General features: G+C 42.3%; 1 protein-coding gene and 15 non-coding genes across 16 annotated transcripts; 2 read left to right on the forward strand and 14 right to left on the reverse strand.

Moving 5' to 3' along the window:
- Positions 1-1,895: 1,895 nt before the first annotated feature.
- Positions 1,896-10,750, forward strand: LOC141363890 (uncharacterized). Its single transcript, XM_073867430.1, has 6 exons — positions 1,896-2,795; positions 2,891-2,989; positions 3,094-4,288; positions 4,492-5,575; positions 9,153-9,225; positions 9,349-10,750. Exons 1-6 carry the CDS (start codon positions 2,570-2,572, stop codon positions 10,401-10,403), a joined length of 3,732 nt encoding a protein of 1,243 aa, XP_073723531.1. The 5' UTR covers positions 1,896-2,569; the 3' UTR covers positions 10,404-10,750.
- Positions 10,751-12,387: 1,637 nt separating this feature from the next.
- On the reverse strand, positions 12,388-12,503 carry LOC129415118 (U5 spliceosomal RNA). Its single transcript, XR_008634706.2, has one exon. It is a non-coding gene; the product is annotated as a U5 spliceosomal RNA (small nuclear RNA).
- An 832-nt stretch (positions 12,504-13,335) lies between these two features.
- trnad-auc (transfer RNA aspartic acid (anticodon AUC)) lies at positions 13,336-13,407 on the forward strand. The gene has a single exon. It is a non-coding gene; the product is annotated as a tRNA-Asp (tRNA).
- A 119-nt stretch (positions 13,408-13,526) lies between these two features.
- Positions 13,527-13,598, reverse strand: trnag-ucc (transfer RNA glycine (anticodon UCC)). Its single transcript has one exon. It is a non-coding gene; the product is annotated as a tRNA-Gly (tRNA).
- A 974-nt stretch (positions 13,599-14,572) lies between these two features.
- LOC141364024 (U5 spliceosomal RNA) lies at positions 14,573-14,688 on the reverse strand. Its single transcript, XR_012369774.1, has one exon. It is a non-coding gene; the product is annotated as a U5 spliceosomal RNA (small nuclear RNA).
- A 1,023-nt stretch (positions 14,689-15,711) lies between these two features.
- On the reverse strand, positions 15,712-15,783 carry trnag-ucc (transfer RNA glycine (anticodon UCC)). The gene has a single exon. It is a non-coding gene; the product is annotated as a tRNA-Gly (tRNA).
- Positions 15,784-16,757: 974 nt separating this feature from the next.
- On the reverse strand, positions 16,758-16,873 carry LOC141364031 (U5 spliceosomal RNA). The gene has a single exon (XR_012369781.1). It is a non-coding gene; the product is annotated as a U5 spliceosomal RNA (small nuclear RNA).
- Positions 16,874-17,897: 1,024 nt separating this feature from the next.
- Positions 17,898-17,969, reverse strand: trnag-ucc (transfer RNA glycine (anticodon UCC)). Its single transcript has one exon. It is a non-coding gene; the product is annotated as a tRNA-Gly (tRNA).
- A 973-nt stretch (positions 17,970-18,942) lies between these two features.
- LOC141364032 (U5 spliceosomal RNA) lies at positions 18,943-19,058 on the reverse strand. Its single transcript, XR_012369782.1, has one exon. It is a non-coding gene; the product is annotated as a U5 spliceosomal RNA (small nuclear RNA).
- A 1,024-nt stretch (positions 19,059-20,082) lies between these two features.
- On the reverse strand, positions 20,083-20,154 carry trnag-ucc (transfer RNA glycine (anticodon UCC)). The gene has a single exon. It is a non-coding gene; the product is annotated as a tRNA-Gly (tRNA).
- A 973-nt stretch (positions 20,155-21,127) lies between these two features.
- LOC141364021 (U5 spliceosomal RNA) lies at positions 21,128-21,243 on the reverse strand. Its single transcript, XR_012369771.1, has one exon. It is a non-coding gene; the product is annotated as a U5 spliceosomal RNA (small nuclear RNA).
- A 1,024-nt stretch (positions 21,244-22,267) lies between these two features.
- On the reverse strand, positions 22,268-22,339 carry trnag-ucc (transfer RNA glycine (anticodon UCC)). Its single transcript has one exon. It is a non-coding gene; the product is annotated as a tRNA-Gly (tRNA).
- A 974-nt stretch (positions 22,340-23,313) lies between these two features.
- Positions 23,314-23,429, reverse strand: LOC141364025 (U5 spliceosomal RNA). Its single transcript, XR_012369775.1, has one exon. It is a non-coding gene; the product is annotated as a U5 spliceosomal RNA (small nuclear RNA).
- Positions 23,430-24,452: 1,023 nt separating this feature from the next.
- Positions 24,453-24,524, reverse strand: trnag-ucc (transfer RNA glycine (anticodon UCC)). Its single transcript has one exon. It is a non-coding gene; the product is annotated as a tRNA-Gly (tRNA).
- A 974-nt stretch (positions 24,525-25,498) lies between these two features.
- LOC141364022 (U5 spliceosomal RNA) lies at positions 25,499-25,614 on the reverse strand. The gene has a single exon (XR_012369772.1). It is a non-coding gene; the product is annotated as a U5 spliceosomal RNA (small nuclear RNA).
- Positions 25,615-26,638: 1,024 nt separating this feature from the next.
- On the reverse strand, positions 26,639-26,710 carry trnag-ucc (transfer RNA glycine (anticodon UCC)). The gene has a single exon. It is a non-coding gene; the product is annotated as a tRNA-Gly (tRNA).
- Positions 26,711-27,235: the final 525 nt, after the last annotated feature.

Here is a 27,235-nt window from a genome sequence, read left to right on the forward strand (position 1 = left end):
GTCAGCTCTTTGTGTACAGCACAACACGATGAAGGTGAAGTGATCTTCCCAGGAAAGATCAAAGTGTGCTTCAGGAAAGGACCAACTGGATATCTGAGACAAGATCCCTCAGATGAAGCCAAGACGATCAAAGACAACCCCAGTCTCCAGGACAAATCAGCCCCTCAAAGGGAAGACAAGGTGAAGGAGAATGCCCGCTCTGTTGTCTTCATGAGAGGAGGAGATGTTTCAGACAGACAGGAGGTGCTGGGAGAGTATGTGCTTCAGTTTGGAAAAAACAAAGGCAAGTCATTCCGGTGGCTGCTAGAGAATGATGTAGGCTATACCATATTCTTGACTAAGAAGGTTGAGGAGGAGGAGAGAGCCGGACAGTTTAAACCAGAGGGTCCCAAGAAGGACAGCCTAGTTTCATTTCTAGAGTACAGTAAAAGCTTCCAGGAAATCGAGGACCTTATAAAGTATTTAGCTGGGAGATCAGTGGCACCACCTGCGAGGAATGAAGATGACAACTTGGTTGGCTTTGGGATTCATGCAGATAAGACTTGGAGGGATATTTGGGAAAGCAGAGCAGATGGATATGCTTCATTCATCCTCCAGACACAGCCTTTTCCAGGCAACAAAATGTATCGGCTGCAGCAGTACCTCGCTCGGAAAAAACCCCAGCTTAAGACTGTTTCCTCTGGCCTTGCAACATCTGCCTCTCATCCTCCAGGTTTGTTGACAGTACAGTTGAGTATATTAGGTCAAATTGAAATGTGTAAATGTGGTATGACATATGATTTGCATCTTTGCTTTTACGCTTTGTTTCACAGAAATGGAGGATGATGACGAATTGGAAAAAATTATGCTTTCTATATCCCCATCCAAAATCCAGGATGGCCAAAAACCTCACACAGACATAGGTGCATGTACACACACACACACACACACACACACACACACACACACACACACACACACACACACACACACACACATATTTATTGTGTTTGATATGCATCTTTTTCTGAAAGTGCACCCTTATGAATGTGAACTCAGGGTATTGCTGTAAAATACCTTAAGGCTCATCCAGTTTTCCCTGAATTAACAACAGTTGATTATATTTACAATTCCATATTTTTATACCAATCTTTGGTTTGTTCTTTTTACATAGAAGTGGAGGAGAGTGAAGAATTGGGGAGAAAGATGCTACCCACATATTCGTCTAAAATAACAGGCCAACTGAGTGAGAACCAAATACATGCATCCACATACCAAAAAACACTTCAGTCCTCTATATGTGATATTGGGTCCCTAATGAATGGATAATTGAAAATATGGGATACCCAGAATATCCATATCTAATAATCAAATATCTAAATGAATACATAACCAATAGTTAGGATTAATTCCTAATTAGATTCCTTATCTAAATGTAATAACCATTTGAAATTGGAGTCAGATTAAGCGTGCAGCTGAAGTAAAAGGGACCCTAAAAAAACTAAACGCATTATATCTTTGCTGTTGGATTCCGTCGTTGGGCCAACGGGTAATAATACTAATTCAGCGTTATTTAAGATGGTAAATGTTTGGGATGTTACATTGTTTCTGTGCTGTGCACTCAGGTTCACAAGTTGTTGGAGTCCATATTGGTTTTACTCTGACTGCACACAGATGATTCTGACATCAATCAGGATTATCCATCCAACACACTGACAAATCACTGTTTGTTTATTATTAGGCGTGATCAGGCCTGTTTTAATGCCTGTAAACTGTTATATTAACAGTAAAGGCTTTTATATCTCATTCTGTCTGTTTATGTAATAAATGCTTTAAGGTAAAACTATCTTCACTATGCTTTCAGGTTCAGAGGTTGTTGGAGTTCCAGTGGTCAAAGGTCTTATTCCTAATGCACACTAGGATTCATTCTGACTTGAATCAGGATTATCTGTTCTGCATTGATTTGTTGCTGTGTGTTGGTTAGGCCATGTTCAGGCCTGTTCTAATTCTTGTGTTCAATTGTTGTAACATTGAAAATATTTATATCTCATCATTGAGGGTAAGTACAGAGTTCTTGTTTTGCATGTTTTTTTTTTTTTTTTGTTTTTTGCATGTTATAATTTAAAGGTTTGGTATGTACATGATCTACAGAGTAAAAGATTTACATCTCCAAAATGCAGAAGTGCAGCAAAAATACAAATATGTATTAATTATTAATTAATTTGGACTAGAATGATGCATCCCATCTGATACATGAAGCTGTAAATTACTCATGTAATGTAGAACCATTATCATACCACACCCCTAATATTATAAAGATTCTTAACATGTGTTCTATGGGTTTGCATGCATTTACATTACTATTTATTAACACATTTACTAAGGCAGTGGTTCTCAAACTTTTTTGGCTTGCGGCCCCCTTGTGTATGGTGCATCCTTTCCTGACCCCCCAAAGTAAATGTATGACATAAATCATTCTAAAATGTAAAATCTGAATTAAACAAAGCATATTAAATGTTACAACGTAGTGGTGTTGCTTAGTAGCCTTATTTGTTTAGGTTTAATTATACAATTTATAATACATTATAAAATGTTTTTTATAAAATGTCATCAAACCGGGGCCCCCCTGGCACCATCTCAGGGCCCCCCAGGGGGCCACGGCCCCCAGTTTGAGAACCACTGTACTAAGGGACAGTTCTACAGGGTAATAAGAATGACATTACATTGTTCTGTGTTAGGGAGGTGTAAACCACCAGCAACTCTGTCAAAACCAGCCCGTCCTAATGAATTTAGGGCTACTTCATCTCCACGGCCAGGTTAGTATATAGACGTATACACATGCCAACTCTACTGTAAGGATATGCCTATTCCTGATCAGTGTTATTTTTTTCACCACTTCCCTTTGATCCAGTGAGGGTTCCTTTGCCAGTACCTCCACAGTTGCTTGAGTTATCTACAAGTAAGACCACATCACCTTTAAGACCAGTGCAGGAAACCGTGTTCTGTCAGTGTAAGGACTTCATTTAACATCATTTTACTTAATCAATTTGAAACCAGATTTAACAAATGTAATGCTCATCTATGACTAATGTCATTCTGCATCCCTCCTCGCAGTGACCTCTGCACAGCCTACAGACTCTACTCCTGCCTCAGGACCCCCTGCAGCTGCTGGCCAGTCTTTCTCTAGACTCCCTGCAGCCTCTCCTGGGTACCCCTCAACTCATTTGGAGGAGAAGCATACTGTTCCACCACTGCCAAGCTATGAGCAGGATGTGATCCGATGGAACTGCTCTCAACAGCAGAGAATCTGGATGAAAACAGAAATGGAAGCCTTGGGACTGTGGCCAGGTTCTAGACCGGTGAGACATCCAATGAAGATGATCTCTTTGTGGCGTTACCCACCTCAGCCTGAGCTTATTGATGCTGTCCATGAGCTGCCGTCGCCAAAATACTTTCAACTTCATCCATTCTTCATTTGGAAACCTGAGCACACGATTATGGAAAGAGTCCGTAACAACTACACTCTGCCATGTCTGTACAGCTGCCCGAATCCCCACGTTGTCTCCTCAGGAGTCGGACGACCCCGTGTCATTATTGGTACAAGCAGCCAGTACTACATACTGGCCTCTCGGCTCAGCTGTAAAGTCTGTAAAAAGTACTGGTTTGCAGACAAACCCCAATGGATAGACATGCTGCCGAGTCGGTTCTCCAACATTTTGCCAGCTTTTATGACGCACAAGAAGGCCATATGTAAGACAGTGATGGATGAGTTGCGGCGCACAGCAAAGTCTCCCAATGATATGGCCAATCAGTTGAATGAAGCTCTCCACCTCAAGTATGAGCGTGCACACCTGGCTTACCTGTCCACTGTTAAGAATGTGCTGGATGGAGAAAGTGGACTTTATGGTCAGCAGACTATCACAGGGGCACTAAGAGCAACAAATACTCCTGCTCCATTTGGTGAGTATGGTGATGTGGTCGGCTGGTGCGGAGTTACAGTCTCATCCCACTACTTGGTTGACTGCCTCATTCAGGAATACCATAGGCAGGAGAGCACACTCAATCTGCTCCTTCAAGGCACGTTTGGACAAACCTTAAGGGCTGACCATACACGCAAGGTGGCCCGGAAAGTTATGCTTGCATCAGGTACTATGTCATCCTATGCTGTGATGAATGAAAACTGGATGATCTTGTCCTGGGTGATGCTGCAGTCTGAAAGTGATAAATCCCTGCAGCCAATGTATGAGGGGCTGTCTCGTCGTTACATTTTTGCAGGACTGCCAAAAGCCAACTACCAGTGGGTTGACAGGTAAGAACCAGCCGTCACATTTTGGCCAGCCGTCACATTTTCCTTCCCACCTGTGTTATATTTGTAAAGTAAACTAAATAAAGTATAGTATAATATATAGTAAAATATAGTATAGTATAGTATAGTACTATATAGTATACATGTTTCCTAATGTATTTAAATGTTTAATGTTTAAAATATACTTCTCTTTGTGTGTGGAACAGAGATTGCTGTGCTGCCTTCAGGATCCCAAACCCTGAGCCCCAGGAGCACCTCCTCTGGGATTCTTGGAAGACCACTGAAGCTATAATGGCTGCTGCAACCTCTGGGCATCTCATTAACAACTGTGCCTCCCGCAAAGAATATAACAGCAACATCAACATTAAGCTGGACTTGTTCCACTGCATGCGTCGGTTCTCCAGAGAGTGTGTGTCAGAGCACCATCCACTGCACAGTGCTTTCTGTAAGTATCTGTCAACAGCTTTTAGTGTTGTGGACCAGACGGACCTAGAGAGACTGAAGCAGGCTTATGTCTTCTGTGGGATAGTGCCTGCAAATCCAACAAATCAACACATCAGGGAGCACTGCCGCACCAGGATTCCACACCCCAAAGAACTGCTTGATAGAGTGGAGAGAGTTCTCAAAGGATTCTTTTTAGAATGCGATCCTGATGGTGTGCCACTGTTCAAACCATCGATGTTGAAGACGTGGAGGATTCAGCGAGTCCACATCCTCAGAGGCTGCCTGAGTGACCCAGAGGTTACAGAGGGGATCCTCTATAGGCATGGGGGAACGGTCCAGCTGAACCATGTGAAGGGGGAGGCAGCAGCTGTACCTGTGTGGATCCCTGTGAGAGGCACCTCTCAGCAGGAGGGGTTCCATTTCCATCAGGCGAGATGGGTCACAGGCACACAGGTATCAACAGAACTTTTCCAGGCACAAGGCATGATTGGAGTGGCACGCTGGAATTTCCAGCACCTTGTAGACCTGAAGCATCCTGGAGTTAAGTTGCCTGGAGTTTTTGATCCTGTGCTGATCATGGAACTGAACAAGCTCTCAGAGGTGGTGACAGGCCAGGCCAAGTACCCTGCCTTACTTGTCTCACAGACAGACACCAGAGAAAGGTTTGGACTGCAGTATGTGGAGCCTGGTTGTCGTCCTGTCCCCCTGGACTGGGAAAAGCACAAGTCCCAGAAGGTACCTGTTGCAGAGGAGGGAGAGCATCAGTCCTTAGAGCCGTCTGTTCTTAGTGAGAGATTCCCACCCGATGACCCACCTGAGGAGGTGACAGAGGAACATGTTGCTCAGGTAACTTAACTGTTGTACTTACAAATATCCTCACTCACTAAAACACAAAGGGGCGGTTTCCCAGACAGGAGCTGTGTCCCAATTCAAAGGCTGCGACCTTCTAAGGACGTATTTTAAGACCGATTGCGTCACAGCAGCGCGACTTAAGGCCAGTAAGGCCGTCCCATTTCAAAAGATGCTTAGAATGAAGCCTCAAAATGCGTCCTCATTTCTCCGCGCTGTTAAGGATAGAACGAATGGATCCTTAACAGCCAAGGATATCCCAAGAGTCATTGCGTCTGCAACGGCTGCATATAATGGGTGGATATTCTAAAATAAACAATTAAAACCTTTATTAAATAAAAGTGTATTTATCAGAAAACATTTTTTCTTGTCACTGTTTTAGTATTATAAGTTATGTTTTGTGTTAATAATATTCTTTTTATGTTGCGTATATTTATAAGGTTGATTAATTTGGTATACTGTTGAATAGTTTAATATACATCAACGTGTCATATTTCTAAAATAAGTAAGTTAATAATTTTTCTGATGTCATATTTAGTTTAATAAGTCAGAAACGTGCAGGTGGGCGCGTGCAGCAGGTGACGCTAATTATGGGTCCTCCGAAGGTTAGACCGTCTCATTTCAGTTCTAACTTCTGAGGCTTCCACCTTGAAAGACCGAGTGCTCACCTTTTAAGGTCGAATGCTCATAAGGTTGCAGCCCTTGAATTGGGACACAGCTAGGGATTAGACTAGTCCTAGACTAAAATAAATGTAAGAGCTGTCCAAACTGAAAACAACTTGAACTGACATATATTAAAATACATCATTGCCCTTTGTTTTGCCTCAAAATGCACAAAGTAATGTTTTTAGTAGTAGTTATATTTTGGTAGTTATATTTCCTAATTAAACTAAGGCCCAGTCCTGGTTTAAGCTAATCCCTGTCTGGGAAACCAACTCAAAATGTACACTTTTGTATGGTAAGATTTTTTTAAATGTTTTTAAAAGAAATCTCTTCTGCTCACCAAGGCTTTATTTAATTGATCCAAATTACAGCAAAAACAGTAATATTAATAATAAATAATTGTTTTCTATTTAAATCAGGGTTCTTGCAGGTTTCAGCAAGTTAAATTTAAGACCTTTTTAAGACCTTTTAAGACCATTATGAGTAAAATTTAAGACCAACACGACACATTACTAGAAGCATTCAAATGATCTCAGAAATTCTTAAAACGTTCTATTTTTATTGATTCAGTTATAGAAAAATATAAAATGAACGCAGTTTTAAAACAGATAATCAAAATACATGGAAATACATTATGCTTAACTCTATTAGACCGCGAGTGTTGGCGCCGACAAATTTTACCCATAGCCCTTTAGGAAGAGACTTCTGACAATGGAAGCCCAAAAATGGCTCATAGTGAGCCATTGATATACATTGAGTTAGAGGCAAAGAGCTGTGATTTTTCTTAATTAATAGTCAAGAAATGCATTGATTTACAATATTTATACATCACACTAAAATGTGTAAGTAGTATTTTTATAAAATTCTATCAACAATGTTATTTGACAAATACAATTCACTAATATTAGATCAGTTAGTATGGTCAGCTGCTGGTTTGTGCCTAGTTTTACACTGCCTCATACAACTTTAAAGCTTTAAAATGCATCACACTCTGTAGTACGTAAGCTTATAGGGGAGGTTTCCCAGACAGGGATAAGAGCTTTCCAAACTTGAAAACAATTTGCACTGACATATCTTAAAATACATCAAAATGCACACAAGTAATGGTTTTAGTAAGGCATGTTTATTCAAACTAGTTATATATGTCATAATTAAACTAAGACCTTGTCCTGGTTTAAGCTAATCCCTGCCCGGGAAACCACCCCATAATGTTTAATGTACAACTGACTGTGTGCTGTGTATATATCTTGTGCCTGTTTATAAATATACAAAGAACAAAAGATCACTTTCAATTATTATTAATCCCTAAAAGCATTAATATATGCATTTTATTAATACAAGTTTTTAATAAATTAATGTATTGCATTTAATTGAATACAGAATCACAGAGCCAAAAAAACACTCCACCCATACGTTTTATGCATAAATATGCACTATATACTGCCATCAGGTTTAATAGCCTCTCTAATTACACAATAACGGATGAATCTGCATTAAGAAAATGAAATTTACCATTTAAAGGCTGTTTGATATGTGCTGCTAACGTTATCCACTAAGACCGTTTCTCAATCCGAAGGCTGTAGCCTCCGAAGGGTCGCATTTCTTATTTCAAAAATGGTCTTATTTCAGAATATTAACTTTGAAATTAACTTTAAAATATTGATTATTATTCTTAGTTAATCGTTAATTGTTGTAATATGCTTATGACTTGCGAATGTAATGCTCAGTTAACTTAAATAAACCAGGCGATGCCGTATGCAGCAGCCTGCCTGTGCGAAAGGGCTCTGATCTACCGCTGTTCATTTAACCGTAACTCCTGAAGCATTTGCGCAATCAAAAAGTTTGAATTGTTCCTAAAAGAAAACAATTGCACTTTTTTTAAATATATGGTTTATTACGGTACTTTCTTGCTTTCCGTCTGCCAATCGCTGCTGTTTGTGCAGAGCTGAAGGGAAAGCGTGTTAGGTTCAAGTGCATCGCAGCAAAGAGCAATATTAAAGTCTAAAATATAAAACTGTGTAACACTAAAGTTGACACGCTGTTGGTGGCTCGTGACTCGACGGCCCGACTGTTTAAGTTGATTTTCAATAAAGCAGCATTGATTTTTGTTCGCTTCTGTGTCCTCCTTCAGAACCTGGCAAATGCTCAGGTAAGCCACGGGCTTATAAATTACCCCAAAAAAGATTTTTGCTTATACAGAACTAAGTTTAAGGATTGTTTCTCGCCAAACCCACAGTAAACAGTCAGATCACAACACCTGAAATATAGCTTATGGCACGACGATTTGCGTGGATTATGACAAAGGGCGGAACGTTTCTTTTTAGAGACCCACCATCATACACTTTCTGCCTCGGCTACTGATTAAGTTAGTTCTTCAGCGTTTTAAATTACTATTTTATATTCTGCGGACAACGCTTTTTGGGAATGAAAAGAGGTAAGAAATTTAAGACTTGGGTAAATTAAATTTAAGACCTGGGATAAAAATCTGGGTGTTTTAAGACTTTTTAAGGCCTTAAATTTAACATTCTGAATTTTAGACTTTTTAAGACTTTTTAAGACCCCGCGGGAACCCTGTTAAATACATTTTAAAATGCAATTAATTTCTGTGTTGGCAAAGCTGAATTTTCAGCATCATTACTCCAGTTTTCAGTGTCACATGATCCTTCAGAAATCATTATAATATGATTTGCTGCTCAAGAAACACTTCTAATTATTGTCTTGTACATTTTTTTCATGATTATTTGATAAATATAACTTTGAAAAGACCTGCTGTATTTTGAAACAAATAAATGAAACCTTGGTGAGCAGAAGAGACTTATTTTAAAAACATCTTATCACCCAGAAACTTTTGACCGGTAGTGTAACTATGTAATCACAGATTGTAACCCAAATGAATTACCCTTTGCCCCAGGATGACATCTTTGGTGTGGCTTCTCTTGGCTTGAGAACAATGATCCAGCCTGCACATCCCACCAAAGCAAAAGGTAATTCAGCTCACATATTCATCCCTTAATTATTCCTTATTTATATAAATACTACAGATAATTCAGAAATACTGTAAAAGGGAAAATTCTTTATTCTTTTCTGTCCCTTTTCCTCTCCTTTAGATGAGATGACACCACCACTGCCCTTTGCTCCCTCTCCACGAGCTGCACGCACAGGTCCCATCAAGGCCGGTGGTTTACTTTATGTCCTGGACCATTTTCGTTGGACACAGCCCATGAGGGATTGCATTAATGGCCTTCTGGCAAAGTACCATGGGCAGAAAGACCTTCTCACCCAGGTGGATGCAGAGTATGCTGCCCTTGTGCAGGCTGCATCCAAGGATCCCAATAGCCTCTTACACCCCACTACGAAACATCATATCTCACGCTATGTGAAACACCTGGCCAAGATGACGAACACAAGTTCGTCCCTAAACACCAGTTCAGAGAAACTCAAAGAGACCCAGCAGCTGTGGCATCACCTCACAGAAGGTAGTGAAACTGTAAGTGTTCCAGTGGTAACCCTGCCACCTGCCCCAGTGAACCCACCCAGCAATAAGCCCCAGGAGTTCTCGCTAAATAAGGGTGAGATTGAACAAATGGTGAAAGAGATTGTGGAGAAACAGCAGCAACAGCAACAACAGCAGCCTGTTATAAAAAGGACAAGGAACTGTCTTGCTTGTGGCCAGCCTAAGTCACGTTATCTTGGTGATGGCTCCTCCATTCATTTTTTTTATCAATCTGGGAATGTGAAGTACTTTTACTGCTCCACAAAGGTATACCAGATGTATGTAGCGGAAGGCCTCACCAATCCTCGAATGCCATTTGCTGACTTTGCTGAAACACCTTTTTTTAATCGAGAGCTACAGGCTACAAAGCAGCGTTCTGCAGAGGCAAGACAGGTACTGGAGGAGCGGAGAAAGAGAAAGGCCATGGAGCAGCAACCCACTGGTCGCCTCTGTAGGTTCTGCCACAAGCCACTCAAACAAAGCCCAGAAAGTCCACACATACATACTGGATTTCCTGGTGTGGCAGGAAAATATGTCTATTGTCCTGCCAGAGTGTTTTCCCTATATCGGACAGAGGGGATGACTCATGAGATGACTTGGGGAGAGTTCTGTCAGTCTTCCTTTTATGAGGCTGAAAAGAATAGATGGGCAGCAGAAAAGGGAAAGTGACTGCCCTCAAGTTTTCTGGTTCTATTGTAATTATTGTATCATAAAAATATAATTTTGTATCTTGTTTGTCATGGATGTCTGTTACATGCTGGTATGTTCTTGCCTTATTAGTCTTTCTGTTTCCTTTTTGATAGTTTTTTTTTTACTTAAGAATGCCATGTTGACTCCATGCAGGATTGTAAAATGTAAATAAAATAATTTGTGTTAAATATGCATATATTTTTATTTATTAATGAGAATGTTTTTACCATTGTTTGCATGGCCTGCATTGTTTGGAGGCATGCATTTTATGTTTCGTTATGTTCGTTTAATGTTTAGTTTTTATTAAAAAATTATTTAACTGAAAATGCCCTGAAAAGTCTTGTTATTTTTGTATCACTAAAAAGTATCCTTCAGAAACAAGTTTCATACTAAAAAAACAAAGTAAAGTAATAACTGGTCCATAATCTTTAATCTTATTAATGAGTCAGTTTGTCAAAAGGTATAAATAACATCTTCATTTTCACCTTAACTGGGATTCTAACTGATGTATCATTGCGGGAAAGCCTGGGATAAAGTTATAAAGGTATAACTGATTTATAATCATTAAATATATGAATGAGTGAAGGCATTTTTATTGTATTCTTTTGAATGTTTATTTTTTATTAAAAAGTTTTTTATCTAAAAATGTCCTGAAAACTAGTTATACACTATAAACACTATAAAGTTCTATATTATAACACATTGCATCAGTAAAAAGTATTCAGAAACAAGTTTCATAAAAAAAAAACAAAGTAAAGTGATAACTGATTTATAATCATTAAATATATGAATGAGTAAATGTGTCAAAAGGTATAAATAACGTCTTCATTTTCACCTTAACTGGGATTCGAACCGATGTTTCAGTGCGGCCAACCTGAGACACGCCCTCAAATTTTTCCTCGCTTCTGATTGGCTAGTCACCGTTCTACAGGTATACACGGCCGGCCTTCGCGTGGAAGGCAGCTATGCTCACCACTATACCACCAACGCAGGCGGACAGGTGTTGCTCAACAGGACTTGTGAATATCCTGAACCAACTGTTGTTTCAGAGCTGCACTGAATTGATCACGGATTCAGTCGATTCCCTTCCATGCCTCCTGCTGGTGTCTGTAACTTGATAACCACAGAATCCCAAGACTACTCTTTCGAAGGGGAGGTTGGCGGGCGTGACGCCAGGGCGAGAGAAAGAAGTCCTCGTTAGTATAGTGGACAGTATCTCCGCCTGTCACGCGGAAGACCGGGGTTCGATTCCCCGACGGGGAGGTTTGCTTTGTCTATGCACTGCCGATTGAAATGCATGCGGTATGGCACAAGCTGAACGCTGCTGTTCGTCCGCCGTTTTCGCACCTCTTGCCGTCCCTATGTTGGAGTCACAAGGCGCCTTTGTTTAAAGCCACTGAACACTAGTGATGGCAGAAACGAAGCTTTTCGAACTTCGAATCAATTGAACCTATTGCTTCGGAAATTGATTCAGTTTTTCGAAGCGTTCGAAACACCACACTCGCTGGCGACACCTGCTGGTCAAAATAGTGTTAAAGCAGATCTTTCCAAACATTTTACACTTTATTTTACAAAATAATAGCAAGATTTGTATTAAAACATGTTTAAAAAATGTTTTGAACTTAATTAAGACATAATTAAAAGTGTATTGTGTGTTTTTCAGTTGTATTTAGGGCAAACAAATCATTAAAACCATCTCCCCTTTTAATTATGCACATTTTTGTCATTAAATCTGATTTTCGAAACGATTCGAAACAGTTATAACGTAATGAAGCCTCGTTTGCTAAAATCTTGTGACTTGGCCAGTTTGAAACACGCTCCGAGCCGATTGACTCGAAACAAAAGATTCGTAAAAGTTTCGAAGCCTCACGAAGCTGCGCTTCGAAAGCGACCATCGTTACTGAACACCTCGCGACAAACAAAACCATAAAGAAAGATTTTCTACAATTGACCAAAGTTACGCAGCTCTGCTGTGCGCAGAGCACCCAAAAATACAATAAACTCACAACGGTCCCCCTCCACGGAAATCTTTAGTAAAAGGCGAAAGATTTATACGCAGTTGAAGGAAAACTTGAGTCATGCCCAACAAACCTCGACCCAGTGTGCTCCCTGTGCCACACCATAATGTTCAAAAAGGGTAATTTCTGGTTCAGGATCCACCCAGACCCTTCCACCTGGGAGGAGCCAAAGAGGTAGAAATACCTTCCTGCCCAAAATAAAGACACAGGCACAGGCTACTAACATGTCACAGTGTGATCTTTTGCTGAGAGGTTTTGGGGAATGAAACTCTGTGCACATTACACAGAGGATGCACCGGCACAGGTTACCTCCAATCTCCATCCCATTAGGTTTTCAAATCTCAAAAAACAAAAAAATAATAAAAGCCAGCCCAAAATTGACAGAAGAGGAATTTTCTTCCAAGCCAGGGGAATCTTCATTCATTTCCATAGCCTCTAGAAAATAAAAGGAAAAAGAAAGGGCCCCAACAGAAGAACAAGGTCTAAGACCTTCAGCTTAATAGATCATTTTCAATTCAAACATTCTTTTTGGGGCTATGATAGCTGGTGTTAGGGCAGGGTGTAGTTTATGGTTAATTTATTTCAGGTAAATAGTAAAAAAGCAAGGGGATGGGTTGAGCTTCAGAATGGGGTAGGGATGTCCTTTTAAAGGACCAATCTAGGGGGTTTACTGATTTTGGGGTAAGGATGGTAGTTGGCTGGGGAAGTAGAAGGGAATGTTTTTTAAAAAACAGGTAAAGAAACTTTTTAAAATAGAAACAAACACACAAAATAAACAAACAAAAAATAAACGGGGAGAATAAACAGGAAGGCTGTCATCACAAATGGGGAGTGTGTTATAAGCTGCGTTCTGGGTTCACTATCCGGCTCGGCGACTCAACCCAGACGTGAAGTCCTCGTTAGTATAGTGGACAGTATCTCCGCCTATCACGCGGAAGACCGGGGTTCGATTCCCCGACGGGGAGATCTTTGTTTCGTTTGACTTCTCAAACAACTTGCGCGAGCCACCTTTTACGAATCAAAATCGGCTGTAGAAGTGCGCTGCTTTGCTCTCCTCCTCACGATGGGGTCGAGCGAAAAGCGATGCGTTGGCCGGGAATCGAACCCGGTTCAACTGCTTGGAAGGCAGCTATGCTCACCACTATACCACCAACGCAGGCGGACAGGTGTTGCTCAACAGGACTTGTGAATATCCTGAACCAACTGTTGTTTCAGAGCTGCACTGAATTGATCACGGATTCAGTCGATTCCCTTCCATGCCTCCTGCTGGTGTCTGTAACTTGATAACCACAGAATCCCAAGACTACTCTTTCGAAGGGGAGGTTTGCGGGCGTGACACCAGGGCGAGAGAGAGAAGTCCTCGTTAGTATAGTGGACAGTATCTCCGCCTGTCACGCGGAAGACCGGGGTTCGATTCTCCGACGGGGAGGTTTGCTTTTGTCTGTGCACTGCCGATTGAAATGGAAGCGGTATGGCACAAGCTGAACGCTGCTGTTCGTCCGCAGTGTTCGCACCTCTTGCCGTCCCTATGTTGGAGTCACAAGGCGCCTTTGTTTAAAGCCACTGAACACTAATGATGGCAGAAACGAAGCTTTTCGAACTTCGAATCAATTGAACCTATTGCTTCGGAAATTGATTTAGTTTTTCGAAGCGTTCGAAACACCACACTCGCTGGCGACACCTGCTGGTCAAAATAGTGTTAAAGCAGATCTTTCCAAACATTTTACACTTTATTTTACAAAATAATAGCAAGATTTCTATTAAAACATGTTTAAAAAATGTTTTGAACTTAATTAAGACATAATTAAAAGTGTATTGTGTGTTTTTCAGTTGTATTTAGGGCAAACAAATCATTAAAACCATCTCCCCTTTTAATTATGCACATTTTTGTCATTAAATCTGATTTTCGAAACGATTCGAAACAGTTATGACATAATGAAGCCTCGTTTGCTAAAATCACGTGACTTGGCCAGTTTGAAACACGCTCCGAGCCGATTGACTCGAAACAAAAGATTCGTAAAAGTTTCGAAGCCTCACGAAGCTGCGCTTCGAAAGCGACCATCGTTACTGAACACCTCGCGACAAACAAAACCATAAAGAAAGATTTTCTACAATTGACCAAAGTTACGCAGCTCTGCTGTGCGCAGAGCACCCAAAAATACAACAAACTCACAACGGTCCCCCTCCACGGAAATCTTTAGTAAAAGGCGAAAGATTTATACGCAGTTGAAGGAAAACTTGAGTCATGCCCAACAAACCTCGACCCAGTGTGCTCCCTGTGCCACACCATAATGTTCAAAAAGGGTAATTTCTGGTTCAGGATCCACCCAGACCCTTCCACCTGGGAGGAGCCAAAGAGGTAGAAATACCTTCCTGCCCAAAATAAAGACACAGGCACAGGCTACTAACATGTCACAGTGTGATCTTTTGCTGAGAGGTTTTGGGGAATGAAACTCTGTGCACATTACACAGAGGATGCACCGGCACAGGTTACCTCCAATCTCCATCCCATTAGGTTTTCAAATCTCAAAAAACAAAAAAATAATAAAAGCCAGCCCAAAATTGACAGAAGAGGAATTTTCTTCCAAGCCAGGGGAATCTTCATTCATTTCCATAGCCTCTAGAAAATAAAAGGAAAAAGAAAGGGCCCCAACAGAAGAACAAGGTCTAAGACCTTCAGCTTAATAGATCATTTTCAATTCAAACATTCTTTTTGGGGCTATGATAGCTGGTGTTAGGGCAGGGTGTAGTTTATGGTTAATTTATTTCAGGTAAATAGTAAAAAAGCAAGGGGATGGGTTGAGCTTCAGAATGGGGTAGGGATGTCCTTTTAAAGGACCAATCTAGGGGGTTTACTGATTTTGGGGTAAGGATGGTAGTTGGCTGGGGAAGTAGAAGGGAATGTTTTTTAAAAAACAGGTAAAGAAACTTTTTAAAATAGAAACAAACACACAAAATAAACAAACAAAAAATAAACGGGGAGAATAAACAGGAAGGCTGTCATCACAAATGGGGAGTGTGTTATAAGCTGCGTTCTGGGTTCACTATCCGGCTCGGCGACTCAACCAAGAAGTGAAGTCCTCGTTAGTATAGTGGACAGTATCTCCGCCTGTCACGCGGAAGACCGGGGTTCGATTCCCCGACGGGGAGATCTGTGTTTCGTTTGACCTCTCAAACAACTTGCGCGAGCCACCTTTTACGAATCAAAATCGGCTGTAGAAGTGCGCTGCTTTGCTCTCCTCCTCACGATGGGGTCGAGCGAAAAGCGATGCGTTGGCCGGGAATCGAACCCGGGTCAACTGCTTGGAAGGCAGCTATGCTCACCACTATACCACCAACGCAGGCGGACAGGTGTTGCTCAACAGGACTTGTGAATATCCTGAACCAACTGTTGTTTCAGAGCTGCACTGAATTGATCACGGATTCAGTCGATTCCCTTCCATGCCTCCTGCTGGTGTCTGTAACTTGATAACCACAGAATCCCAAGACTACTCTTTCGAAGGGGAGGTTTGCGGGCGTGACACCAGGGCGAGAGAGAGAAGTCCTCGTTAGTATAGTGGACAGTATCTCCGCCTGTCACGCGGAAGACCGGGGTTCGATTCCCCGACGGGGAGGTTTGCTTTTGTCTGTGCACTGCCGATTGAAATGCAAGCGGTATGGCACAAGCTGAACGCTGCTGTTCGTCCGCAGTTTTCGCACCTCTTGCCGTCCCTATGTTGGAGTCACAAGGCGCCTTTGTTTAAAGCCACTGAACACTAATGATGGCAGAAACGAAGCTTTTCGAACTTCGAATCAATTGAACCTATTGCTTCGGAAATTGATTTAGTTTTTCGAAGCGTTCGAAACACCACACTCGCTGGCGACACCTGCTGGTCAAAATAGTGTTAAAGCAGATCTTTCCAAACATTTTACACTTTATTTTACAAAATAATAGCAAGATTTCTATTAAAACATGTTTAAAAAATGTTTTGAACTTAATTAAGACATAATTAAAAGTGTATTGTGTGTTTTTCAGTTGTATTTAGGGCAAACAAATCATTAAAACCATCTCCCCTTTTAATTATGCACATTTTTGTCATTAAATCTGATTTTCGAAACGATTCGAAACAGTTATGACGTAATGAAGCCTCGTTTGCTAAAATCACGTGACTTGGCCAGTTTGAAACACGCTCCGAGCCGATTGACTCGAAACAAAAGATTCGTAAAAGTTTCGAAGCCTCACGAAGCTGCGCTTCGAAAGCGACCATCGTTACTGAACACCTCGCGACAAACAAAACCATAAAGAAAGATTTTCTACAATTGACCAAAGTTACGCAGCTTTGCTGTGCGCAGAGCACCCAAAAATACAACAAACTCACAATGGTCCCCCTCCACGGAAATCTTTAGTAAAGGGCGAAAGATTTATACGCAGTTGAAGGAAAACTTGAGTCATGCCCAACAAACCTCGACCCAGTGTGCTCCCTGTGCCACACCATAATGTTCAAAAAGGGTAATTTCTGGTTCAGGATCCACCCAGACCCTTCCACCTGGGAGGAGCCAAAGAGGTAGAAATACCTTCCTGCCCAAAATAAAGACACAGGCACAGGCCACTAACATGACACAGTGTGATTTTTTGCTGAGAGGTTTTGGGGAATGAAACTCTGTGCACATTACACAGAGGATGCACCGGCACAGGTTACCTCCAATCTCCATCCCATTAGGTTTTCAAATCTCAAAAAACAAAAAAATAATAAAAGCCAGCCCAAAATTGACAGAAGAGGAATTTTCTTCCAAGCCAGGGGAATCTTCATTCATTTCCATAGCCTCTAGAAAATAAAAGGAAAAAGAAAGGGCCCCAACAGAAGAACAAGGTCTAAGACCTTCAGCTTAATAGATCATTTTCAATTCAAACATTCTTTTTGGGGCTATGATAGCTGGTGTTAGGGCAGGGTGTAGTTTATGGTTAATTTATTTCAGGTAAATTGTAAAAAAGCAAGGGGATGGGTTGAGCTTCAGAATGGGGTAGGGTTGTCCTTTTAAAGGACCAATCTAGGGGGTTTACTGATTTTGGGGTAAGGATGGTAGTTGGCTGGGGAAGTAGAAGGGAATGTTTTTTAAAAAAACAGGTAAAGAAACTTTTTAAAATAGAAACAAACACACAAAATAAACAAACAAAAAATAAACGGGGAGAATAAACAGGAAGGCTGTCATCACAAATGGGGAGTGTGTTATAAGCTGCGTTCTGGGTTCACTATCCGGCTCGGCGACTCAACCCAGACGTGAAGTCCTCGTTAGTATAGTGGACAGTATCTCCGCCTGTCACGCGGAAGACAGGGGTTCGATTCCCCGACGGGGAGATCTGTGTTTCCTTTGACTTCTCAAACAACTTGCGCGAGCCACCTTTTACGAATCAAAATCGGCTGTAGAAGTGCGCTGCTTTGCTCTCCTCCTCACGATGGGGTCGAGCGAAAAGCGATGCGTTGGCCGGGAATCGAACCCGGGTCAACTGCTTGGAAGGCAGCTATGCTCACCACTATACCACCAACGCAGGCGGACAGGTGTTGCTCAACAGGACTTGTGAATATCCTGAACCAACTGTTGTTTCAGAGCTGCACTGAATTGATCACGGATTCAGTCGATTCCCTTCCATGCCTCCTGCTGGTGTCTGTAACTTGATAACCACAGAATCCCAAGACTACTCTTTCGAAGGGGAGGCTGGCGGGCGTGACGCCAGGGCGAGAGAGAGAAGTCCTCGTTAGTATAGTGGACAGTATCTCCGCCTGTCACGCGGAAAACCGGGGTTCGATTCCCCGACGGGGAGGTTTGCTTTGTCTATGCACTGCCGATTGAAATGCAAGCGGTATGGCACAAGCTGAACGCTGCTGTTCGTCCGCCGTTTTCGCACCTCTTGCCGTCCCTATGTTGGAGTCACAAGGCGCCTTTGTTTAAAGCCACTGAACACTAGTGATGGCAGAAACGAAGCTTTTCGAACTTCGAATCAATTGAACCTATTGCTTCGGAAATTGATTCAGTTTTTCGAAGCGTTCGAAACACCACACTCGCTGGCGACACCTGCTGGTCAAAATAGTGTTAAAGCAGATCTTTCCAAACATTTTACACTTTATTTTACAAAATAATAGCAAGATTTGTATTAAAACATGTTTAAAAAATGTTTTGAACTTAATTAAGACATAATTAAAAGTGTATTGTGTGTTTTTCAGTTGTATTTAGGGCAAACAAATCATTAAAACCATCTCCCCTTTTAATTATGCACATTTTTGTCATTAAATCTGATTTTCGAAACGATTCGAAACAGTTATGACGTAATGAAGCCTCGTTTGCTAAAATCACGTGACTTGGCCAGTTTGAAACACGCTCCGAGCCGATTGACTCGAAACAAAAGATTCGTAAAAGTTTCGAAGCCTCACGAAGCTGCGCTTCGAAAGCGACCATCGTTACTGAACACCTCGCGACAAACAAAACCATAAAGAAAGATTTTCTACAATTGACCAAAGTTACGCAGCTTTGCTGTGCGCAGAGCACCCAAAAATACAACAAACTCACAATGGTCCCCCTCCACGGAAATCTTTAGTAAAGGGCGAAAGATTTATACGCAGTTGAAGGAAAACTTGAGTCATGCCCAACAAACCTCGACCCAGTGTGCTCCCTGTGCCACACCATAATGTTCAAAAAGGGTAATTTCTGGTTCAGGATCCACCCAGACCCTTCCACCTGGGAGGAGCCAAAGAGGTAGAAATACCTTCCTGCCCAAAATAAAGACACAGGCACAGGCCACTAACATGACACAGTGTGATTTTTTGCTGAGAGGTTTTGGGGAATGAAACTCTGTGCACATTACACAGAGGATGCACCGGCACAGGTTACCTCCAATCTCCATCCCATTAGGTTTTCAAATCTCAAAAAACAAAAAAATAATAAAAGCCAGCCCAAAATTGACAGAAGAGGAATTTTCTTCCAAGCCAGGGGAATCTTCATTCATTTCCATAGCCTCTAGAAAATAAAAGGAAAAAGAAAGGGCCCCAACAGAAGAACAAGGTCTAAGACCTTCAGCTTAATAGATCATTTTCAATTCAAACATTCTTTTTGGGGCTATGATAGCTGGTGTTAGGGCAGGGTGTAGTTTATGGTTAATTTATTTCAGGTAAATTGTAAAAAAGCAAGGGGATGGGTTGAGCTTCAGAATGGGGTAGGGTTGTCCTTTTAAAGGACCAATCTAGGGGGTTTACTGATTTTGGGGTAAGGATGGTAGTTGGCTGGGGAAGTAGAAGGGAATGTTTTTTAAAAAAACAGGTAAAGAAACTTTTTAAAATAGAAACAAACACACAAAATAAACAAACAAAAAATAAACGGGGAGAATAAACAGGAAGGCTGTCATCACAAATGGGGAGTGTGTTATAAGCTGCGTTCTGGGTTCACTATCCGGCTCGGCGACTCAACCCAGACGTGAAGTCCTCGTTAGTATAGTGGACAGTATCTCCGCCTGTCACGCGGAAGACAGGGGTTCGATTCCCCGACGGGGAGATCTGTGTTTCGTTTGACCTCTCAAACAACTTGCGCGAGCCACCTTTTACGAATCAAAATCGGCTGTAGAAGTGCGCTGCTTTGCTCTCCTCCTCACGATGGGGTCGAGCGAAAAGCGATGCGTTGGCCGGGAATCGAACCCGGGTCAACTGCTTGGAAGGCAGCTATGCTCACCACTATACCACCAACGCAGGCGGACAGGTGTTGCTCAACAGGACTTGTGAATATCCTGAACCAACTGTTGTTTCAGAGCTGCACTGAATTGATCACGGATTCAGTCGATTCCCTTCCATGCCTCCTGCTGGTGTCTGTAACTTGATAACCACAGAATCCCAAGACTACTCTTTCGAAGGGGAGGCTGGCGGGCGTGACGCCAGGGCGAGAGAGAGAAGTCCTCGTTAGTATAGTGGACAGTATCTCCGCCTGTCACGCGGAAAACCGGGGTTCGATTCCCCGACGGGGAGGTTTGCTTTGTCTATGCACTGCCGATTGAAATGCAAGCGGTATGGCACAAGCTGAACGCTGCTGTTCGTCCGCCGTTTTCGCACCTCTTGCCGTCCCTATGTTGGAGTCACAAGGCGCCTTTGTTTAAAGCCACTGAACACTAGTGATGGCAGAAACGAAGCTTTTCGAACTTCGAATCAATTGAACCTATTGCTTCGGAAATTGATTCAGTTTTTCGAAGCGTTCGAAACACCACACTCGCTGGCGACACCTGCTGGTCAAAATAGTGTTAAAGCAGATCTTTCCAAACATTTTACACTTTATTTTACAAAATAATAGCAAGATTTGTATTAAAACATGTTTAAAAAATGTTTTGAACTTAATTAAGACATAATTAAAAGTGTATTGTGTGTTTTTCAGTTGTATTTAGGGCAAACAAATCATTAAAACCATCTCCCCTTTTAATTATGCAAATTTTTGTCATTAAATCTGATTTTCGAAACGATTCGAAACAGTTATGACGTAATGAAGCCTCGTTTGCTAAAATCACGTGACTTGGCCAGTTTGAAACACGCTCCGAGCCGATTGACTCGAAACAAAAGATTCGTAAAAGTTTCGAAGCCTCACGAAGCTGCGCTTCGAAAGCGACCATCGTTACTGAACACCTCGCGACAAACAAAACCATAAAGAAAGATTTTCTACAATTGACCAAAGTTACGCAGCTCTGCTGTGCGCAGAGCACCCAAAAATACAATAAACTCACAACGGTCCCCCTCCACGGAAATCTTTAGTAAAAGGCGAAAGATTTATACGCAGTTGAAGGAAAACTTGAGTCATGCCCAACAAACCTCGACCCAGTGTGCTCGCTGTGCCACACCATAATGTTCAAAAAGGGTAATTTCTGGTTCAGGATCCACCCAGACCCTTCCACCTGGGAGGAGCCAAAGAGGTAGAAATACCTTCCTGCCCAAAATAAAGACACAGGCACAGGCTACTAACATGTCACAGTGTGATCTTTTGCTGAGAGGTTTTGGGGAATGAAACTCTGTGCACATTACACAGAGGATGCACCGGCACAGGTTACCTCCAATCTCCATCCCATTAGGTTTTCAAATCTCAAAAAACAAAAAAATAATAAAAGCCAGCCCAAAATTGACAGAAGAGGAATTTTCTTCCAAGCCAGGGGAATCTTCATTCATTTCCATAGCCTCTAGAAAATAAAAGGAAAAAGAAAGGGCCCCAACAGAAGAACAAGGTCTAAGACCTTCAGCTTAATAGATCATTTTCAATTCAAACATTCTTTTTGGGGCTATGATAGCTGGTGTTAGGGCAGGGTGTAGTTTATGGTTAATTTATTTCAGGTAAATAGTAAAAAAGCAAGGGGATGGGTTGAGCTTCAGAATGGGGTAGGGTTGTCCTTTTAAAGGACCAATCTAGGGGGTTTACTGATTTTGGGGTAAGGATGGTAGTTGGCTGGGGAAGTAGAAGGGAATGTTTTAAAAAAAAACAGGTAAAGAAACTTTTTAAAATAGAAACAAACACACAAAATAAACAAACAAAAAATAAACGGGGAGAATAAACAGGAAGGCTGTCATCACAAATGGGGAGTGTGTTATAAGCTGCGTTCTGGGTTCACTATCCGGCTCGGCGACTCAATCCAGACGTGAAGTCCTCTTTAGTATAGTGGACAGTATCTCCGCCTGTCACGCGGAAGACCGGGGTTCGATTCCCCGAAGGGGAGATCTGTGTTTCATTTGACTTCCCAAACAACTTGCGCGAGCCACCTTTTACGAATCAAAATCGGCTGTAGAAGTGCGCTGCTTTGCTCTGTTCCTCACGATGGGGTCGAGCGAAAAGCGATGCGTTGGCCGGGAATCGAACCCGGGTCAACTGCTTGGAAGGCAGCTATGCTCACCACTATACCACCAACGCAGCCGGACAGGTGTTGCTCAACAGGACTTGTGAATATCCTGAACCAACTGTTGTTTCAGAGCTGCACTGAATTGATCACGGATTCAGTCGATTCCCTTCCATGTCTCCTGCTGGTGTCTGTAACTTGATAACCACAGAATCCCAAGACTACTCTTTCGAAGGGGAGGTTTGCGGGCGTGACACCAGGGTGAGAGAAAGAAGTCCTCGTTAGTATAGTGGACAGTATCTCTGCCTGTCACGCGGAAGACCGGGGTTCGATTCCCCGACGGGGAGGTTTGCTTTTGTCTGTGCACTGCCGATTGAAATGCAAGCGTTATGGCACAAGCTGAACGCTGCTGTTCGTCCGCAGTTTTCGCACCTCTTGCCGTCCCTATGTTGGAGTCACAAGGCGCCTTTGTTTAAAGCCACTGAACACTAATGATGGCAGAAACGAAGCTTTTCGAACTTCGAATCAATTGAACCTATTGCTTCGGAAATTGATTTAGTTTTTCGAAGCGTTCGAAACACCACACTCGCTGGCGACACCTGCTGGTCAAAATAGTGTTAAAGCAGATCTTTCCAAACATTTTACACTTTATTTTACAAAATAATAGCAAGATTTCTATTAAAACATGTTTAAAAAATGTTTTGAACTTAATTAAGACATAATTAAAAGTTTATTGTGTGTTTTTCAGTTGTATTTAGGGCAAACAAATCATTAAAACCATCTCCCCTTTTAATTATGCACATTTTTGTCATTAAATCTGATTTTCGAAACGATTCGAAACAGTTATGACGTAATGAAGCCTCGTTTGCTAAAATCACGTGACTTGGCCAGTTTGAAACACGCTCCGAGCCGATTGACTCGAAACAAAAGATTCGTAAAAGTTTCGAAGCCTCACGAAGCTGCGCTTCGAAAGCGACCATCGTTACTGAACACCTCGCGACAAACAAAACCATAAAGAAAGATTTTCTACAATTGACCAAAGTTACGCAGCTCTGCTGTGCGCAGAGCACCCAAAAATACAACAAACTCACAACGGTCCCCCTCCACGGAAATCTTTAGTAAAAGGCGAAAGATTTATACGCAGTTGAAGGAAAACTTGAGTCATGCCCAACAAACCTCGACCCAGTGTGCTCCCTGTGCCACACCATAATGTTCAAAAAGGGTAATTTCTGGTTCAGGATCCACCCAGACCCTTCCACCTGGGAGGAGCCAAAGAGGTAGAAATACCTTCCTGCCCAAAATAAAGACACAGGCACAGGCTACTAACATGTCACAGTGTGATCTTTTGCTGAGAGGTTTTGGGGAATGAAACTCTGTGCACATTACACAGAGGATGCACCGGCACAGGTTACCTCCAATCTCCATCCCATTAGGTTTTCAAATCTCAAAAAACAAAAAAATAATAAAAGCCAGCCCAAAATTGACAGAAGAGGAATTTTCTTCCAAGCCAGGGGAATCTTCATTCATTTCCATAGCCTCTAGAAAATAAAAGGAAAAAGAAAGGGCCCCAACAGAAGAACAAGGTCTAAGACCTTCAGCTTAATAGATCATTTTCAATTCAAACATTCTTTTTGGGGCTATGATAGCTGGTGTTAGGGCAGGGTGTAGTTTATGGTTAATTTATTTCAGGTAAATAGTAAAAAAGCAAGGGGATGGGTTGAGCTTCAGAATGGGGTAGGGATGTCCTTTTAAAGGACCAATCTAGGGGGTTTACTGATTTTGGGGTAAGGATGGTAGTTGGCTGGGGAAGTAGAAGGGAATGTTTTTTAAAAAACAGGTAAAGAAACTTTTTAAAATAGAAACAAACACACAAAATAAACAAACAAAAAATAAACGGGGAGAATAAACAGGAAGGCTGTCATCACAAATGGGGAGTGTGTTATAAGCTGCGTTCTGGGTTCACTATCCGGCTCGGCGACTCAACCAAGACGTGAAGTCCTCGTTAGTATAGTGGACAGTATCTCCGCCTGTCACGCGGAAGACCGGGGTTCGATTCCCCGACGGGGAGATCTGTGTTTCGTTTGACCTCTCAAACAACTTGCGCGAGCCACCTTTTACGAATCAAAATCGGCTGTAGAAGTGCGCTGCTTTGCTCTCCTCCTCACGATGGGGTCGAGCGAAAAGCGATGCGTTGGCCGGGAATCGAACCCGGGTCAACTGCTTGGAAGGCAGCTATGCTCACCACTATACCACCAACGCAGGCGGACAGGTGTTGCTCAACAGGACTTGTGAATATCCTGAACCAACTGTTGTTTCAGAGCTGCACTGAATTGATCACGGATTCAGTCGATTCCCTTCCATGCCTCCTGCTGGTGTCTGTAACTTGATAACCACAGAATCCCAAGACTACTCTTTCGAAGGGGAGGTTTGCGGGCGTGACACCAGGGCGAGAGAGAGAAGTCCTCGTTAGTATAGTGGACAGTATCTCCGCCTGTCACGCGGAAGACCGGGGTTCGATTCCCCGACGGGGAGGTTTGCTTTTGTCTGTGCACTGCCGATTGAAATGCAAGCGGTATGGCACAAGCTGAACGCTGCTGTTCGTCCGCAGTTTTCGCACCTCTTGCCGTCCCTATGTTGGAGTCACAAGGCGCCTTTGTTTAAAGCCACTGAACACTAATGATGGCAGAAACGAAGCTTTTCGAACTTCGAATCAATTGAACCTATTGCTTCGGAAATTTATTTAGTTTTTCGAAGCGTTCGAAACACCACACTCGCTGGCGACACCTGCTGGTCAAAATAGTGTTAAAGCAGATCTTTCCAAACATTTTACACTTTATTTTACAAAATAATAGCAAGATTTCTATTAAAACATGTTTAAAAAATGTTTTGAACTTAATTAAGACATAATTAAAAGTGTATTGTGTGTTTTTCAGTTGTATTTAGGGCAAACAAATCATTAAAACCATCTCCCCTTTTAATTATGCACATTTTTGTCATTAAATCTGATTTTCGAAACGATTCGAAACAGTTATGACGTAATGAAGCCTCGTTTGCTAAAATCACGTGACTTGGCCAGTTTGAAACACGCTCCGAGCCGATTGACTCGAAACAAAAGATTCGTAAAAGTTTCGAAGCCTCACGAAGCTGCGCTTCGAAAGCGACCATCGTTACTGAACACCTCGCGACAAACAAAACCATAAAGAAAGATTTTCTACAATTGACCAAAGTTACGCAGCTCTGCTGTGCGCAGAGCACCCAAAAATACAATAAACTCACAACGGTCCCCCTCCACGGAAATCTTTAGTAAAAGGCGAAAGATTTATACGCAGTTGAAGGAAAACTTGAGTCATGCCCAACAAACCTCGACCCAGTGTGCTCGCTGTGCCACACCATAATGTTCAAAAAGGGTAATTTCTGGTTCAGGATCCACCCAGACCCTTCCACCTGGGAGGAGCCAAAGAGGTAGAAATACCTTCCTGCCCAAAATAAAGACACAGGCACAGGCTACTAACATGTCACAGTGTGATCTTTTGCTGAGAGGTTTTGGGGAATGAAACTCTGTGCACATTACACAGAGGATGCACCGGCACAGGTTACCTCCAATCTCCATCCCATTAGGTTTTCAAATCTCAAAAAACAAAAAAATAATAAAAGCCAGCCCAAAATTGACAGAAGAGGAATTTTCTTCCAAGCCAGGGGAATCTTCATTCATTTCCATAGCCTCTAGAAAATAAAAGGAAAAAGAAAGGGCCCCAACAGAAGAACAAGGTCTAAGACCTTCAGCTTAATAGATCATTTTCAATTCAAACATTCTTTTTGGGGCTATGATAGCTGGTGTTAGGGCAGGGTGTAGTTTATGGTTAATTTATTTCAGGTAAATAGTAAAAAAGCAAGGGGATGGGTTGAGCTTCAGAATGGGGTAGGGTTGTCCTTTTAAAGGACCAATCTAGGGGGTTTACTGATTTTGGGGTAAGGATGGTAGTTGGCTGGGGAAGTAGAAGGGAATGTTTTAAAAAAAAACAGGTAAAGAAACTTTTTAAAATAGAAACAAACACACAAAATAAACAAACAAAAAATAAACGGGGAGAATAAACAGGAAGGCTGTCATCACAAATGGGGAGTGTGTTATAAGCTGCGTTCTGGGTTCACTATCCGGCTCGGCGACTCAATCCAGACGTGAAGTCCTCTTTAGTATAGTGGACAGTATCTCCGCCTGTCACGCGGAAGACCGGGGTTCGATTCCCCGAAGGGGAGATCTGTGTTTCATTTGACTTCCCAAACAACTTGCGCGAGCCACCTTTTACGAATCAAAATCGGCTGTAGAAGTGCGCTGCTTTGCTCTGTTCCTCACGATGGGGTCGAGCGAAAAGCGATGCGTTGGCCGGGAATCGAACCCGGGTCAACTGCTTGGAAGGCAGCTATGCTCACCACTATACCACCAACGCAGGCGGACAGGTGTTGCTCAACAGGACTTGTGAATATCCTGAACCAACTGTTGTTTCAGAGCTGCACTGAATTGATCACGGATTCAGTCGATTCCCTTCCATGTCTCCTGCTGGTGTCTGTAACTTGATAACCACAGAATCCCAAGACTACTCTTTCGAAGGGGAGGTTTGGGGGCGTGACACCAGGGTGAGAGAGAGAAGTCCTCGTTAGTATAGTGGACAGTATCTCCGCCTGTCACGCGGAAGACCGGGGTTCGATTCCCCGACGGGGAGGTTTGCTTTTGTCTGTGCACTGCCGATTGAAATGCAAGCGTTATGGCACAAGCTGAACGCTGCTGTTCGTCCGCAGTTTTCGCACCTCTTGCCGTCCCTATGTTGGAGTCACAAGGCGCCTTTGTTTAAAGCCACTGAACACTAATGATGGCAGAAACGAAGCTTTTCGAACTTCGAATCAATTGAACCTATTGCTTCGGAAATTGATTTAGTTTTTCGAAGCGTTCGAAACACCACACTCGCTGGCGACAC

Source organism: Misgurnus anguillicaudatus, chromosome 5 (genome assembly GCF_027580225.2).
Source record: "Misgurnus anguillicaudatus chromosome 5, ASM2758022v2, whole genome shotgun sequence".
Taxonomy (NCBI): domain Eukaryota; kingdom Metazoa; phylum Chordata; class Actinopteri; order Cypriniformes; family Cobitidae; genus Misgurnus; species Misgurnus anguillicaudatus.